Source organism: Camelus dromedarius, chromosome 14 (genome assembly GCF_036321535.1).
Source record: "Camelus dromedarius isolate mCamDro1 chromosome 14, mCamDro1.pat, whole genome shotgun sequence".
NCBI classification, from domain to species: domain Eukaryota; kingdom Metazoa; phylum Chordata; class Mammalia; order Artiodactyla; family Camelidae; genus Camelus; species Camelus dromedarius.
The window spans coordinates 32,683,898-32,700,482 of NC_087449.1; the positions used below are offsets into that span (position 1 = coordinate 32,683,898).

Here is a 16,585-nt window from a genome sequence, read left to right on the forward strand (position 1 = left end):
ATTCTAAGATACTCTTCTGGAACTGGAGATTCTGTTCTGTGATTCTAAGGCTATTTTATGAGCCTCTTAAGCTGCAATTCTGCTCCATGACTGGGTCTTAGGAGGGAGTGAAATTGCTTCGCTGAGGCTGCCTAGAGAATGTGGCCTCAAGCCGGCCCAGGCCTTCTCTGGCCTCAGTTTCCTCATTTATGAAATGCCAAGGGTTAGACCAGATGGCCTGCTCCTGACTTCCCAGTGTGTTCTGCCTGCAGCCCCCCCTTTGGCTCTTTCTGAGCCTCCTCCACACAGAGCCCCACCTGCATTGGCCACCCCACCCCACCTCAGGGAACCCAGAAGCTTTCCCATCTGAGCCACATCCCTTGTCCATTTGCCCGCAGTCCTCTCTCATTCCACCAGAAAGCAACCCAGCTCTCCTCCAGAGTCCCAGCAGGAAAGCTCCCTAGTTCCCACCTCCGAGCTGCTGCTCCTCTGTGGCCCCTGCTGTCCTCACCCTCTCTCCATGGAGCGCCCATGCTGAGTGCCACACACGTGCTCTACTGTCCTCAGCACAGCTGCACACCTGCCTGCCCTCCTAAAAGTGGGTGCCGACCCTTCAGCTCGCAGCACGCAGCCCTGCCCGCACACCTGGAGTGACCCCCGTCTGTCCCTTCTGCCCTCCACCTGGTGGGGCTCCCAAGGCAGGCCCATGAATGGTACATGTGGAAAACCTGACTTCTTTCTCCTCTGATATCCAGATGAGGACACTGAGGCATGGGGAGGGCAAGGGACTGGCCCAAGGTCACTCCAGAGGCCAGGGGCAACCTGCAGTAGTGCCCAGGGCTCTGAGACCCAGACCAAACCTTCTGGTTCCCCCAAGCCGAGCCTGGAAGGGCCTTTCCACAGCCAAGGGCCCAGCTACAATGGGAAGGGAAGGTTTGCCTCTCCCTGAGTCTGGCTCCGCGGGCCGGCTGAGCCGTTGGAATGACTCGCTGAGCTTGCTCTGGTCTGGTGGAGCCGCCCCAGGCTGTCAGCAGGGAGATGAATGCTATCCAGCAGGGCTTCAGACCTTCACCTCGGCAGTGACAGCCAGGGTGGGCGCAGCCTAGAAGGGCTTGCTGCAGGCACTGCCCAGGTCTGGCCTGCCAAAAATATGGCAGCAGAATAAGCATCCTGTGGAGAATTGAGTTTGCTAATGTTCTGCCCTCGGTGCTCTGGGCCCTGGCGGGCCTCGGCAGCAGCTCCGCTCCTTTGGGCCTTGTTGGAGGTGGAGGGCGTTGTCTTACACCATCTACAGCTGATGCTTGGGCTGGCCTTGAGGAGTGGGGAGAGTTTTGCCAGATGGAGCTGGGAGAAGCACCTCCTGCATAAGTGAAGACACCAGGTGAGCAAGCCTATGGTTTGTCCATGACTGCTGGGTGGATGTGAGGGGTGGGGGTAGCCAGGGGTGGGTGAGAGCAGTTAGCTGGAAGTGTTCCTGAGCTCCCTGCTGAGACACTTGCACATATTCTAGGGGAGATGGGAATTCAGCAGTACAAGGAAAGATGGCTTCCTGATGATGGAGAGGCCGTCAGCAGGACAGTGGCTGCTGGCTGTGGGTTTCCAGCCCCCACCTGGAGCCAGAGGGGTAGACTGGGAGGGCCTGGGGACCAAGCCATGGATCCCTTCCTCTGCCAGCCTAACTCTGGACCTTGTGATGGTAGCACCAAACCTAAAAAGGAAAGGAACTTAGAGATCATCTCGTCCAATCCAGTCCTGTTGTGGAGGAGGAACCAGGCACAGAGAAGGCAGGGGATTTATATAATGTCACACAGTAGAGCCAGGACCCCAGGCCAGGGGTGGGAGAGAGCCCAATGCTAACCCAATTCATAGTGAAATAGTCTTAGTCTCTCTCCAAATAAAAGCCAGCAGCCTTCCGGGCACAGGCCTCAGCCACTTCACAGAGCAATGCCCTAACCTTCAGGCCTTCTGCTGGGCACACGGAGGCTCCCTGGATGGCCAGCGAGGGGCTGGGGGTGGCAGAGAGCTGGTACCAGCCTCCGGGGCAAGAAGCCCAGGACCAGCACACAGAGAGTGCCCAAGAGGGGCTGCAGACCCACCCAGCCCCAGGTGATGGATTTCCCAATAACAGGGTGTCACTGCCCATTTATCACCAGGATGGCTCCATGGAGCTCCTCTCGGAAATGCTTTCCTACCAGCCTAATTGGTGGAAGCAGCCGGGTCCAGCCACTGCCTCGTAGGCAGAGGGTGCTGCATGAACATTACTGCAGGGGCCAGTGCCCTGACTGCCTGGGGAGGGTGGGGGACTGGCCCTTCCCCAGACAAGTGAGGGTCGTCACTCCATCATTCACGCCCTTGTGCCACCAGGCTGCTGGGTGGGAAAGACTGACCACCTGTCTCCTACTCCTTTAGCAAACCCGATGCAGGCTGCTGACGGAGGCAGCGTCTGCACCTCATGGGTTCTCAGGCCCCTCTGGCCTGGTCTCCTTGTCCCCCGACTGCAGAGTTCTGCCCAGGGAGCCCTGGGTTTCTCACTCAAGTGCGGTGGAAGCAACAGAGCCCAGAGAGTCCTGCCTGGTATCACCCGGCTTGTTGGTGGCAGAGCCCAACTAGAATGAGACCTGGAGCCTTTCCCTCAGCTGCAGAAGTGGAGGCAGAAAAGCTATCCTTCTTCCCATCAGGGCTGGTGATGGGAGAACAGGGCCTGGTGGGCCGCAGTGTGGGGGGGGTCCTGGTATGCTCTGAGGTCTGCCTGTGAGATGCAGAGTTGTGGGCCCCCTGTCCCCCTCTGCTCAGGTGGCCTGACTGGGGTTAGACAGGAATGTCCCCAGGTCAGAGGAGGCTGAGTCCCCACTTGGGCCAACCGACTGCTCTTGCCTGAGTGGAGAGACAGCGTGAGGCAGGGAACCAGGCAGGGCTCTGGCTGGAGGTCATGGAGGGTTTCCCAGCCACGCTTTCTGCCTTCTAGAGGCTTCTACTCTGAGGATACCATGAGTTTCTCTCTAGCTGTTTCCTTGGGACCTAAAATCCGAGCACAAAGTGGGGGTCCCAGGTCCGGGGTGGGCAGTCCTGAGCCTGGAAGATGGGCGGGGGATGGGCTGTGTTCTCTGTGCTGCTGCTTCTCTGAGCAGCACCCCTTGCATTTGCTTGTCCTTTTACAGGCACCAGCCCGGGACCCCTGCTGATCCCGTCCACCTCTCCCCAGCCCCATCCCCCTACTCCTCACAGCTGTCACTTGGTCAATACCCCTGCATCCACAAATCACTGCGACAGGAAGACCCCTTTGTCGCCTGTCCCTCGGAGACACGCATCTTCCCTGTGGCTACAGGGAGTCCCACATACCCCAGTGAGGGCTTGGACCTTCCTTGGTGACAGCAGGGCCGGAGTCGGTCAGTGTCTGAGAGCAGCTGAGATATGCTGGGGCCTGGAAGAGGGATTCAGCTTGGGAAGCCCCAGGTGACCCTCTGGAGCATGAAGCATGGCCCAGTGGGAAGAGGTCACATGCTCTGTCAGAGGTGTGAGGCCACAGGTATTCTTTGAGCACCTGCTTGGTGTCAGACCCTGTGTGAGGCGGTGTGAGGGGACCCTGAGATGAAGCAAATGTTGGCAGGCACGGGGGCAGGTGCACCCCCGGGCTGGAGGACATTGAGGAAAGAGCCATGAACCAGGGGAAAGGGGGCCTGGGTTCAAATTTGAGGGGGCCATGAAATCTCTCTCAAGTCGCTCCCCCTTTCTGGGGCTCCCTCCCTGTCCTCATAGAGCTGTCTCTGAGGGCCCCCAGCTGAGGTCAGCTGAAGATCACGTGGAGACCCCGTCTCTTCATCTGGGACAAGGTGGTATGGGCAGCTCATGGGGCAACATCCATGTCTTCTGCCATGGCCACATGACACCGTGCTGACCCTGACGCTCTCCGTGTCGTCCTGCAGCTGCCACCTGAGCGCCTGCCCCTCCTCTGGGAAGAAGCTTGGTGACTGCCTCCCATCCAGCCCCCCTCACCAGAGTGCTCCTCCCACGCTCCCCCTTCATTCTTTCCTCTTCTCCCTCAAACCCTTCACATCCCCCCTCCCCCCAGCATCTGCTGCTTGTTTCCTCTTTCTCCCCAGGTGGGATGAGAGGGTGGAAGCGAAAGCGGACTCAGATGTCACCTGCTGATGGATGGTGGTGGCCTGAGCCCTGGAGCCCGCTGGGCAGCACAAAGCCGGGAGCTGAGCCCCTCCCACCACGTTCCGGGGGTGTCAGGACACTGTGGGAACGGGTTGCCTTTCTGGCACCGCCCAGAGCCTTGAGTCTGACTATCAGCGTGGGCTCAGAGACATAGTCCCTTGCAGGATGGAATCGGGGTGGGGGGGCGTCCGTAGCTTGTCAACATGCGTGGCTCACGTAGTACCTGTCCTGGAGGTCCGTCATGAGGCCGACAGCGAGCAGAGCAGCATGGTGCAGTCTTGGAACCTTGGGTCCTTAGAGAGTTAGAACCGTAAACCCATGGAAGCTGTTCTAAATGTTCTGTTAGACTCACGGGATCTTTAAACTGAGGGTTCTTAGGAACATCATGTATCTGGGGAGGGGTCAGGGTCGGAGTTTAACCTAGAGCAGCTGGTGATGGGCTGTGAGTTTCACGGCTCCACCAGGGCTGTTAAGGGAATATCAGGGAAAGAGCTGATGGGCCCCCCCCCCCCCCTTGCCCTGCTTCCAGTAGTGCAGCTCCATTTTAATCTATTTTATCTGTTGGGGTTTCAGTTAGAAAAAACATTCCTCTGCTTAAAAATAAAGACTACGGTTTTCTGGGCCCTGTGCTGTGCAGCTCTGTGCCAGGACCTGCCGCCCCCGAGAGGGTGGCTCTGGCCACGGGTGAACAGGCAGGCACATGGGGCCTCCTGGGAGGGGGTGCAAGTTGCTCTGGGCCACCGTCTCCTCCCCCTCTCACTCCTGCTGTGTTGTTGCTGCCGCCAGAGAACACTCCGGGTCTGTCGTCCCGTTGACTGGGGTGACAGTTTAATAGTAGCTTCCTGGGCTGTCATTTAAATCTGCCTGCCAGGTTAGTAGGCCAGGGGCGGGCTGGCACGCCCCCTGCCCCCACCCCGGATCTTCCTTCTGCTGGTAGCGGTCGTCTTGGCAACGCCAGGGCCTGGTGAGCTCTGCAGAAGGGTAACTGAGCGGGGAGCAGCCCTTTCATCTCCCCAGCCCGGCTACAAGTGGCCCACCTGCCTTAGGGCTGGGCTGCAGGGCCAGAGCCAGGCCGCTCAGTGCTGGTCCAGGCCTGGGAGAGGGAGTGGGAACGGATGAGTCCCCTCTGTGCGCTGGTTCCAAGGTGGGGGCTTTACATCTTTGCTCTCTCAGATTCTCAACTGCCCTGGGAGGGAAGAGACCTGCCCCAGGTGGTTGAGCTGGAATCATCTTGCCTGTGGGTCTCTGCTCTACCCTCAGAGAGGGTTCCCTGGAGCCCATGACTTGTCTGCAGAAACCTGAGGGCAGACAGAGTCTGCATCTCTCTCATCTCCTTGTCCCACGTGGCCTGGTATCAATCCCCCCTCCCCCCTCCTGAGCTTGCCTCTGGACACGTCCCTGCTCTTAGTACTGGTGTCTCGCCACTGGAGCCCCCTCAGCTTTGTTCTGGGCCAAGTGCTCTGTGAACGCCTTCTCCTGTTTTTCACGGCTTAGTGGAGCTGGCCTAGAGACAAGATTGGGTGCCAGCCTCTGCTGTGTGACCATAGGCCAGTCCTTCCCCTCTCTGGGCCTTATCTTCTGAGCTATAGGATGACAGGCTCACACAACAGCAGTGTTTCATTGAGTGTGGCTCATTGGACACTTGTTTCTTGGGAAATTAATAGACATGGCATCCAAAAAAGGAGTTCCTTGGCTAAATAAGTCTGGAAAGGGCTGGAGGGAACAAAATCAATCTGATACCTTTACTGTAGGCCTTCTCAGGGCCCTTAGTATGCCAGTAGGCCTCATCTCCAAGGAGGAAATAATTATCCCAGACATCGGGGTGGATGGTCCCCCTGCTCTCTGTCCTGCCTTCTGCCTCTCTCTTCCTCTGCTAGGACCTCTTCACCCATGTGCGTGGCCCCACCAAATACTGGAGGAGGCCTGGGCAGCTTGGAGCAGTGGGTTTTGTTGGCTGCCCTGTGCTTAGCAGAGGCTGGGTGAGTCCCAGGGTGAGCTCAGGGAAAGCCAGGCCCCTGCACTGGGCCTCTGAGGGCAGCCTGGTGCCAGGCGGGGCAAGTTGGCCCCTGGCCTTGTGGAGCTCCCAGGTCCGTTGTCCCTTGCCTCCTCCCAGCCCCAAGTGGCCATTCCACTGGCTCCTCTACACCCTGCACCCTGTTACCCCTCACCCTGGAAGGCCCTTCATTGTTCTCCTCACTCCCACGGCTTGGCTGACCTCTCTTCCCTGAACATGGTCCCCTCCTCCAAGAAGCCTTCCCTGACCCCTGGGCTGGTCAGGTGGCCCTCCCCTGGCTTTCTGGCCACGCAGTGGGACCTAGGTTCAGGTGCAGCCCTCCCGCTGACATGTGCTGTGCCTTTGAGCAGCCACTTCTCCCTGAGCCTGACTTCTGGCTTATGGAACAGGAGGGTGGCAGAGGAGACTTCAAGGCCCTGGGCGCTGACATGATGGAGCATTGTGGTTGCCAAGAAGAAGCCACACCGAGCAGCTCCACCTGGCAGCCCTGACTAATCTTTGTTTTGAAGCCTCCTGTCAGCACTGGGGCTGCGGGATGAGCGTGGGTGGGGAACAGCAGCAGGAAGGATGCACATTGTCTCGGGGTAGGACGCCTCTGGGGGTGGAGAAGCTGGGAGGTGCTGAGTGATCATAACAATTTCACAAGAACATAGACTATGGGCACAAAGAGGGGCTGAGGATGCACCACACCTCCACATCCAGATGAGAAGGGAGGCCCAGGTGACTGATGAGCCCAATGTCACACACACAGCAGCTGGAGCTGCTGAGTCCACATGCCTCAGATTTGCACTTTTCTGCTTTTTAGTTCATAAAGCCCTGGCACCACCCTTAGCCCATTTGCTCCTACAACAACCCTGTGTGGTAAAGCAGGGATATTACCCCTGAATGTAGATTTAAAAAGAGATTCAGAGACGTTGTGTAACTTGCAAAAGGTCACACAGCCCACAAGTGGCAGAGCAGAGTTCCATCAACTGTGAACATCTGACGCTATCCTCGGCCAGCGTTCTCGTTAGAAATAGCAGCTCCCACTTCCTTTGTCCTGGTTTTCCCATTCTCTCCCAGTCTGCCACAGGATTGGCCCCTCCCCACTGCCCTTGGGAACCCCACGTCCTTTGTGGCAGCCCATCTGTTGCCATAGCACCAGATTATGATGTCGCAGACCTTGTAGACTACTGCTCCTGGGCTGTGGAGTACAGAGAATCACAGAGGTGGGCATTGTCCAAAGGGCAACTGGCATTGAGGGACATAAATCCCTGGAAACAGAGAGCCACGGCCTCGAGCCCAGCTTGGGGATCACCCTGGGAGCTGGAGCCAAGGCTGCCAAGGCCAGGAGAGTAGGGGTCTGGCATGGTTTGCTCTGACAGCCTCAAAAGACTGCCCAGCCCTCGTCTCTTGGCAGGGTGGAGGTAGCCTCTTGACGAGGGGCTATTGGGCTCTTTGCACTGAACAACCTGATGCCAGGATGCTCGCTCAGATCCTTTTTTGCCTTTTGACCTTGTGGCAGTGCTGCCTCAGAAAGCAACCATCCCTGCTTGCCCAGAGAGGAAGGCACTTGCCCAGGGTCACCTAGGGAAGATGTGGCCATGCCAGGATTCAGGCTCAGCTCTACTTCCAAATCCTTCCACATGGTTACACTTCAGACAGGGCCCACAAAGGTGGTTTAGTCTAGTCCCTAACCTGAAAATGACCACGCTGCCTCAGTTTCCCCTTTCGCAAAGCACAGGTTGTCATAGGCCCAGGTTTATTCTAATATATGCTTCTAGGCATGTTCCAGGGGAGCCCTTCATGCCTGCACCTCTGGGCTGGGGCTGATCTGCCACACTGCTTTGACCTGCAGCCCCTGGGATGTAGTCACACCCATTTGCCTCTCTGAGGTCCTCATTCGTAGCTTGACAATGCTGAGGTGGCTATGGGACTTAGTACGAAGAGCCCAAGCTCTGGCAACTGCTGCAGGGAATTGAAATCCTGTTTCTGCCACCTACCACCTTCACCCCTTTGCGCCTCAATTTCCTCTTCTGTAAAGTGGGATTAACACCAGCTGCCAGGATAGCTGTGAGGAGTCACTGGGATATTGGGGGAAAGGTCCCAGGGCAGAGCCAGGGTGGAAAATGTCCAAACTGGTCATGACAGTGAGCAAATCTGTTCCCCAAAACACCATCAAGGGACATGCGTCCCTGAGGCTGCCATTTCCTGGCCTCAGGGCTGCCCTCCAGGATGGTGATGGGGCTTGTGGTTGCTCTGGCCTCCTTGCCCGGTGCCTGCCAGGACTTGGCACACTTGGGAGGCCAAGCTCGTTCCCAGTATCCCAGAATACTAGGGAGGAAATGGTCCCTGGAGAGGGGCTGGCTGGCTCCAGCCCGGCGACGGAGCCCCTCCGTCACCTTTGTCAAACCTGCCTTTTTCTCCTGGGGTTTGCTGGTTGTGCGCTTGTACTGACTGCCGGGCTGGTTTCTCTTGGGTGTGCTCAGGGCACAGATGCAAGCTTGCTGAGGGCCAAACTGAAGCTTCCATGGACTTTCCCACTTACTCTAGGCCTTTTTCTTCCACATCTGATGCCCCTGGGCATTTTGTTTGGGCATTCCCATGGTGGGGAAGAGGGATGCCTGCCTGTGAGGTCAAATTATGGCCCTGCTCCCACCTAGATGTGACCTTGGGCATGTAACTAATGCCCTGGGGCTGAATTTCCCCATGTGTCAAGTGAGGATGTAATAGGCCCTTTGTCGTGGGATTTCCTGGTAAAGTGCTTAGCACAGAGACTGGCACGCAGAATGCACTTGGAGAATGTTAGAACAGGGAAAAGATAGCATTGAAATATTTGTTTCTTTTTTGGATGCCGAGCTTCTTGTGGAAGGAGAACTCTGGTGTTCGTGTTAGGAAGTGCCCTAGGTGCCGTGGTTCATAACTACTTACTTTCCCATAATCACAGTCCGTGATTTACCAAAAGGTGGTACCGTATTGGTATCTGTTCCCATGTCGAACGATGACCCCTCAGTGCAGGGCTCAGGGAGGGCTGCCTAGTGGTCCTGGGCTGGGAGGCCAGCCAGCTGGTTCTGATCACTGCCTTTCTGAGTGTCCCTGGGCCACCCCTAAACTTTCTCTGGGCCTCAGGCTCCCATCTGTAGGTAGACTCTGATTACTCTGGTCTCTCCTAGCCTACACGGGCAGAGGTGTTCTTCTAAGGAAAGTGTGACGAAAACTCAGCATAGAATGCAGATGTGCTGCAAGGATTCCACTGAAAAGAAAGGCAGAAATGAAATGGATTCTAGAGGCCTAGTGTCTGTCCCCAGATCCCTGTCAGGCTGCTCAGGGTCAGGAGCAGTCAGGTGGCTCCAGAGGGGAACAGAGGGCCTGTGGGAGGATTTACATAGTCCCAGGCTGGCCAGTGGGAAGGACCTTCCGGGAGAAGGTGAGCCTGGTCCTGGAGGTGTGGGAGCAGAGGCTGGGTGGCTGCGTTTCCATTGGATTCAATGCCCCCACTGAACGCTACCCCGAGTTGGGTCCTGTGCTGAATCTGACGCAGTCTCTGCACTGGAGGAGCACCAGGCCAGTGCAGGGACAGGGAGAAAAGCAAACCACGTTGGCTCTGCGTTCTTGTCCCATTCTGCTCCCAGCTGTGAGAGCCTAGCCTGCTACGTACGTCCCCTGTGAGGGCACAGAACACCCCATTTCCTCTGCTTCTAATTAAGACTCAAGGAGGGAGGGTATAGCTCAAGTGGTGGAGCACATGCTTAGAATGCATGAGGTCCTGGGTTCAATCCCCAGTACCTCCTCCAAGAATAAATAAATCTAATTACCTCCCCCAACCAAATAAATAAATAAAATTCATGGGAAAAAAAAGACTCATCAAACTATAAAAACAGCAATACTTACTGCTGTGTGCCTCTGTTGCCTGTTTTTCATATATTGTAACTTCTTGTTACTGTTCCTCCGAGCGCTTTGTTTCCTTCTCCTCATTATATAGATAAGAAAACAGAGGCTCAGAGGTTAAGTAACAAAAGAGGCAGAGCTAGGATTCAAACCCCCTGTGTGGAGGCCTCCCCTCCAGGCTGTAAGCGCCTTGGGGGCAGATTGATTTGGGTGTCTTGCCTGTAGATCCTCTGTCCCTCACTCTAAACAGAACACACCTCATTAATCTTGGCACACAGTGATCATTTGCTTTTATGGTTTATTATCAGCAGCTCCCCGGTGCTTACAGAAGGGGCCTTGAATTCACCCTGGTTGAGGGCTGCAAGAAAGGCAGGTCAAGAGACTGAGAACTGACTGATGAGGCTAAGGCAGCTACTGTAAATGATCAGGGAGGGCTTCCTGGAGGCTGTGACAGCGGAACTGGACTTGAGGGAAGAGAGAGGTGTGACAGGGGAAGGGATCCTGTCACCCTTGTTGGACTTGAACACCTGAACTTGCAAAGCAGGACCAGGTGTCACCTGTCCCCACCTGGTGTGACATAAATAAGCCTTTCTCTCCTGTCCTCGCCTCTTGGTCAGCGAGGCACTCATGGCCTGCTGGGGCTGTGGGAGGTCACGTGGTCCAGCTTGCAGCCTGAGCACATTCTGGTCACCTGGTAGCCACCTGACTGTACATCCTAGAAAAGCCTCCTGTGCCCACCCAGCCCCTCACTCTTCTCCTTGCCCTGCAGCCAAGAAGACCTGTGCGGACAGTGACTTCACCTGTGACAATGGCCACTGCATCCACGAGCAGTGGAAGTGCGACGGCGAGGAGGAGTGTCCCGACGGCTCCGACGAGTCCGAGGCCACTTGCAGTGAGTCCTGCCCCTTGGTCTCGGGTCGGGGAGGCTATGCTCGGGGTCTCAGTTTCCTCATCAGATCTTCCTTGTTGGGAGGTTAGGAGGCTCGGGTGAGTGATCTGTGGAACACAGCCTGAGACTCACTTCTGCTGAGCCCTCGGGAGCTCCTGGCCAACCGTCAGGTGCCTCTAGTTGCTGGTGTCTGGTGACCTGTTTCTGGGCTTTCTTCCCAGCCCTCCTGCAGGTTGGGCCCTGCCCCTGTAGTACCAGGAGCTCCAAACAGCCCCTCTGAGCCCTTCTCCCCAGAAGTTGCCAGAGCGCACCCTCCAGGCCTCCCCTTGGTCTCCCTGACACATTTTTTTTTGAGGACTCTTATCATAATACTAATAGCACTGATGGCAACTGGCACTTATTAAGCATTCACTGTGCACCAGGCACTGTGCTGAGTGCTTTGTATGCATTAATTCATCTTATCCCCACAGCAGCTGTACGAGGCATGTACTGTCACTTTCTGAATTTTGCAAAGGACACTGAGGGTTAGAGAGGTTGAGTGACTTGCCCAAGGCCACCCAGCTGGGACTTTGAGGCTGCAGCTTTTTCCTCTCCCTGGGCGGGCAGAGCCTAGGAACCTGGCCTCCACAGCAGGCCAGATGGCAGCAGAGGCAGCCTGGGGCCAGGCAAAGGCCAGGCCAGCCCCAGGCCCATCTCCCACACTCAGGCTCTGTCTCTCTGAGATTTCTTTTCCAGGCCCTAATCCTCAAAGCAAACTTACATCCGGCAGGTCATTCCGTGGCATTTGTTAAATTAAAAAGGAGATGAGAAGGGGGCGGGGAAGGACCCGGTGGTCCCGGAGGCTGACCTTCAGCTGAATGAGCCTGAGACAAAAGGCTGAAGGGGTCTGGGGGAGGGCGCAGCACGTGGAGGACGGTGGGGCTGGAAGATCCTGTGGGTCACAGTCCCGGGTCCTCCTTAGGGGTCACAGTCACCCCAGAGGCAGAGGCAGGGACAGTGGAGGCCAGTGTCCCACCTAGGGTTGTGGCTGGTGATAACTGGGTTTCCTTGTCTCCTAGCAACAGAGCTACCAGTCTCTGTGTGAGAGAAAGAGAAAGGGAGAGAGAAAGGAGAGCAGGAACCACCCCCACTGGAGGCAGGGGGCCCCTTGGTTTCCTTGCACAGCTGCCCTGCACTCCCAGCCGTGCCACAGACCCTATCCTTTCCTCACCCCATCGAGTAGCCAAACCTGGTGCTGTCCTGGAGGAGTCTGGGCAGGAGGCAGCCCAGCGCTTTGTCCTGATCTTCTGGAGGAACAAAGCCCAGCCACGCCCACTTGCTGCTCTCATCCTCATGGCAACCTTGGGAGGGGGTGGATCCCGTTTTAAGAAAAGGAAACTGAGGCTGGGACAGATTTGGCCACTTGCCCAAGGCTGCCCAGCTAACACGGGGCAGAGCTATGTGCAGCCCCGAGTGCATGTTTGGGGAGGGGGCTGTGGCCACCATGGCAGTCAGCCAGCTCTGCCATCCGGATCCCATGCCAGCAGTTACCCTGGACACTGGGGGCAGGGGGAGGGGGTGCCTCATCATGGCTACTGGGGCCTGTCCTGCTGCCTGAGCTGTGCTCCCCTTCTCCCCACATCTGCGTCTCTTTGCACTGATGCTGCTTTTCATCTTCCTCCTGCCCAGCCCTGCTCTCGGGCTTTCCTGCCTGCCCCTTCCTCCTCCTCCCTCTTGCCATCTCTCTCTTGCCCTGACCGTGTTTCCCTCTATCTTCCTTACTCTCGCTCGTCCCAGCACTGGCTGCCTGCACATCCTCTGGGCTGTGCAGGGGCCTTCCAGCCTCACGCCTCCTGACTCCTAGGCCCACTTCATGCCCAGTTGTAAAGCACAGTTATTTGACAGTTGAGTAACTGGAGGCCTAGAGGAGCAGGGGGCCTTGCTTCCAAGACACACAGGTTGTTCGTGGCTGGTCTGCCTTCCGTGACAAAGGCAGGCTCTCTGAGGCTTGTCAGCGCCCCGTGGGCACCACTGCTGCACCCCAGGAGTCGGGAGGCCCAGCTCTCCTCTGGGCCCTGGTTTCTAATATTCTAGAATTCCAAAGACCATGATTCTAAGATTCCTGGACTCTTAGGATTCTGAGACCCTCTTTCTCCCTTGCCTGTCCCAGCTAGGGCCCAAGGCCCAGGATCTCACTTTGTGTGCTCAGTTACATTGGTCACACATGCGCAAGGCCTGTGGATGGGGAGGGCTGCCTGGAGGAGGTCAGCCAGAATGGGACCTTGAGGATCAGTCAGAATTTGGGGCAGCAGGACCTGGTAGCTAGCTTGCTCAGAGCTTCCCGACCGAATGGGAACCTGGCAGCCAACCCGCTGCCCATTTAATTGGCGTTGTCGTAGCAACCTCCACAGTCTACCAGGTTCCTGGGGACAGTGCCAGCTCCTGGGATAGAGCCCCCTCCCCACCTGCAAAGAAGCATTATAGGCAATGGTAAAGTGCAGTGGGTTTTGGGTCTGATATATTTGGGTTCAGGTCCTTTAACCTGTGAGACCTGAGGCAGATTGCCCAGTCATCTCCCTCAGTTTATTCATCTGTAAAATGGAGTAATGGTACTCAACCTTACAGGGGTGGTGAAGATTAAGTGAAAAAAAATGCACACAGAGTGTCAGTACTGCAGTAAATGACAGTGTTATTTTTACTATGACATTTTGACTCCAGACCCTCTCCCCAACATACACCAGTTTAAAATCTTAGTCTAAGTGAGGGGGGTTTGCATGAAGAAGGAAAGGGATTTGGGAGTGGGTCCCCATTCTTATGTTCTTCCTCTAAGTCATCTGCCCCTAGCTGGCTGGGATTTCTCCCAGCTCTGTTTCCTTCTGGTTCTGGAGTCTGTGTCTATCATATTGGGCCAGGAGTCACAGTGGGAGAGCCCGGACATTTGCCTAATGAAAGTAGCATTTCAGCTCTAATTATAGCTCACTTGATTGGGGATGTTTGTGACCCACCTTCAGGCATTTGTTGAGAGGGGTGTGGGGTGGAGGTGGGGAGGTTGGTTCTAGGTGAATGAGTTACAAATCTGGGTGCTGCTTATTGAAAATGAGGTTCTATTCATGCATCTTGGAGCCTTTCCACCTGGAGGGGGACCTCACTGATTAACCAAGTACCCCTTCCTATTAGAGACCAGAGACAGTTTCTGAGATCACCCCACGAGTTAGGGGCTGACCCAGCTGGATGTGCTGTACCTGAGCCCATGAGAAGGAGCTTGTTGTATCTGCCCCCTTCTGCACGGTGGGATGCGCCCATGCCGTGCTTCCTGGGGCAGCAGCTGGACACCGGTAGTTCCCACTGCCTGAGTCTCTAGTCCGCTCGGAGCTGGTGGCCCCCATTTGGAGGTTGTCTGCCCCTAAAGCCTCATGTGACCAACACTGCAGATACACTCACTCAATAAATAGCTGTCAAGCACTTTCATTCTTTTATTCAACAGACATTTCCCTTTTTATTAATTGGTGAACTTATGAATTAGAGAAAGTACCAGTGGATTTGGATTTCTGGGGCAGGATTCTCTGGGAATTTATAAATGCCTCCAGCCACTCCAGGATGCCGTTGCAGGTGCTTGGTGATTTTGGAGGATTCCTGATGTCTGAAAGACAGTGGGGCTCACTCCTGCGTCTGGGGACTTTGGCATACTTTGGAGAGCAGGCCAGAGGCATCCTTTGGGGCATCTGTTTCCATGAGAGGGAGAGAGGGGGTGAGATGGAAGGAGAGAGAGATGTGTTCAGTCCGGGGGGGGGGCTGCATCGTGGTGGGCAGTGTGGACCCTGATACTGTGTAATGTGTATCCCTAGGGGTGAGTCCAGGGCCCTCCCATCCCTTTGCATCTGCATTTCATGAAAGAAAACAAGAGCAGTGGTTTTCTGAGTTCCGAGTTTATTCCAGGCTCTGAGTGTAGGGACTTCCACGTTTCCCCACTTAAACTACTCTCCAACTCTGGGAGATTATGTAATCCCATTCTCAGATGGGGTGAGCCAGGGTGCAGAGAGGTTAAATGACTTGCCAAAGTACGGATTCCTTCATGTTAGTAAATGAGTTTTGGATCCAGGCCTGTCCAACTCCAAAACCCATGCTCTGTCTCCTGCCTTGTGCTGCCTGGGGCCTTTGGCTTCAGTTATCCTGAAATTGGACATCAGACAGCCATCTACCATCTTGCAGACTCTGCCTGAGCAAAGGCCCAGTGAGCCTCCTGCCTCCGGTGACCCCTCTCCAGCCAGAGACACCAGGAGACTGACGGGCCTACTTTTCTCATGTGCAGTGATAAATGCAGTAAGTTAAGAAGGACGTTTGGAGTTGAGGAAGCTGGAGTGGAAGTCTTCGAGCAAATGACTTACCCTCTCTGGGCTTTGCTCTCCTCATCCGTAAAATGGAGGTAATAACAGTACCCGCCTCATAAGGAGACACTGCACGTCAACACTCCCCAGACCAACCTCCCGGGGCTGGGCAGTGGGACGCCTGACCCGGGAGCCCAGAGGGCGAGGTCCGTGACCTGCTGTGGGGAGGAGCTGCATCACAATGGAGATGGTGAGGTTCCCAGAGAGACAGCAGTTGGAACACCCAGCACCCAGTAGCCCAGGCAGGTCACCTCCTCTCTCTGGGCCTGTCTCCTGTCACTCCAGTGGCTGCTCTTCAATGTGACCTCCAAGGCCCCTCGTGTCCCGGCACTCCCAGAAGGTGCCGTGGCTCTTTGAGGGTAGGAGGGCTGGTGTCAGGCACTGCTGAATCCTTGAGAGCCTGTAATTAGAGCTGTCTATTTAGGGACGCAGCCAATGTCTTATTAATTATAAAGAAAGGAAGCAGACGGATTGTTTAATCATTGTCCTTGCTGAAAGGTTATGCAATTAACTGTATAAATATTCATTAAAAGTTCAAGCAGCTGCCTGCTGCACTGGGGTATGCAGAACCAGGCCCCCTGGAGATGGTGTGGACAGTTCAAGGGCCATTTCAGTCACCTGGGCTTTTGAGCGGAGAGCTTGGGGCTGGTTCTGGGCCACCTCTCTACCCAGAGGAGCGTGAGGGGCTTGACGGAAAGGGCAGAGTTTACTCAAGGAAACCTGAACTCTGCCTCCTCTCACTGCTGTGCATTTTGGGCCAGTTACTTGATCTCTCTGAACCTCAGTTTCCTCATTTGTAAAATGGAGTGTTTACCTGAAGAATCACTGCCCTGCTCCCTTCCAGAGGTGCCAGTGACATGATAATCTTTGTGAATGGTGCCCTTGGAGTTTGCACTCACAAGGCCTGCTTACCTGGCAGTGAGGGTCAGACTGACATGGGAAGTTATCAGCTCAACAGCACAGCGCAGCCTGACCCAGTGCAGTGCTCTGTAAGTGGCTCCCTGCCAGCTCCCCATGAGGTTCCGTTTCCTGAGGCCTGGCTTAGGGACTTAGGGTTGCCTTGTCCCTCTAGCCCATCACAAACATACAGAATGCCTCTATTACTTTCCTGGGTGTGAATTTAAGAGATGAAATATCCTACATGTTTTGGACTTGCAGAATGATAACTTGGGGGTTCTCAAATTGGGTGTGTGAGAATCACCAGGGGACTGGGGCTGTGGGGAGTTACTAAAGTACAGATTCCTGAGCTCTGCCCTCAGAGTCTGGATTTAGTCTAGTGTGAGCTCGGGCCCAGGAACCTGCACTTGTAAC

General features: G+C 55.7%; 1 protein-coding gene and 1 non-coding gene across 11 annotated transcripts in view; both read left to right on the plus strand.

Annotated features, from left to right (window-relative positions):
- The window catches only part of LRP8 (LDL receptor related protein 8), a 77,390-nt gene that overhangs the window by 24,748 nt on the left and 36,057 nt on the right, over positions 1–16,585 (plus strand). For all 10 annotated transcript variants that reach the window (XR_010383833.1, XM_064493578.1, XM_031465160.2 and 7 more), the window contains exon 3: positions 10,791–10,913. Coding sequence is in view for 9 of the 10 variants with exons in the window: in XM_064493578.1 (XP_064349648.1) it covers positions 10,791–10,913 (123 nt within the window). In the remaining variant the exon portion in view is untranslated. The remainder of the gene's footprint in view (positions 1–10,790; positions 10,914–16,585) is intronic.
- On the plus strand, positions 9,851–9,924 carry TRNAS-AGA (transfer RNA serine (anticodon AGA)). Its single transcript has one exon. It is a non-coding gene; the product is annotated as a tRNA-Ser (tRNA).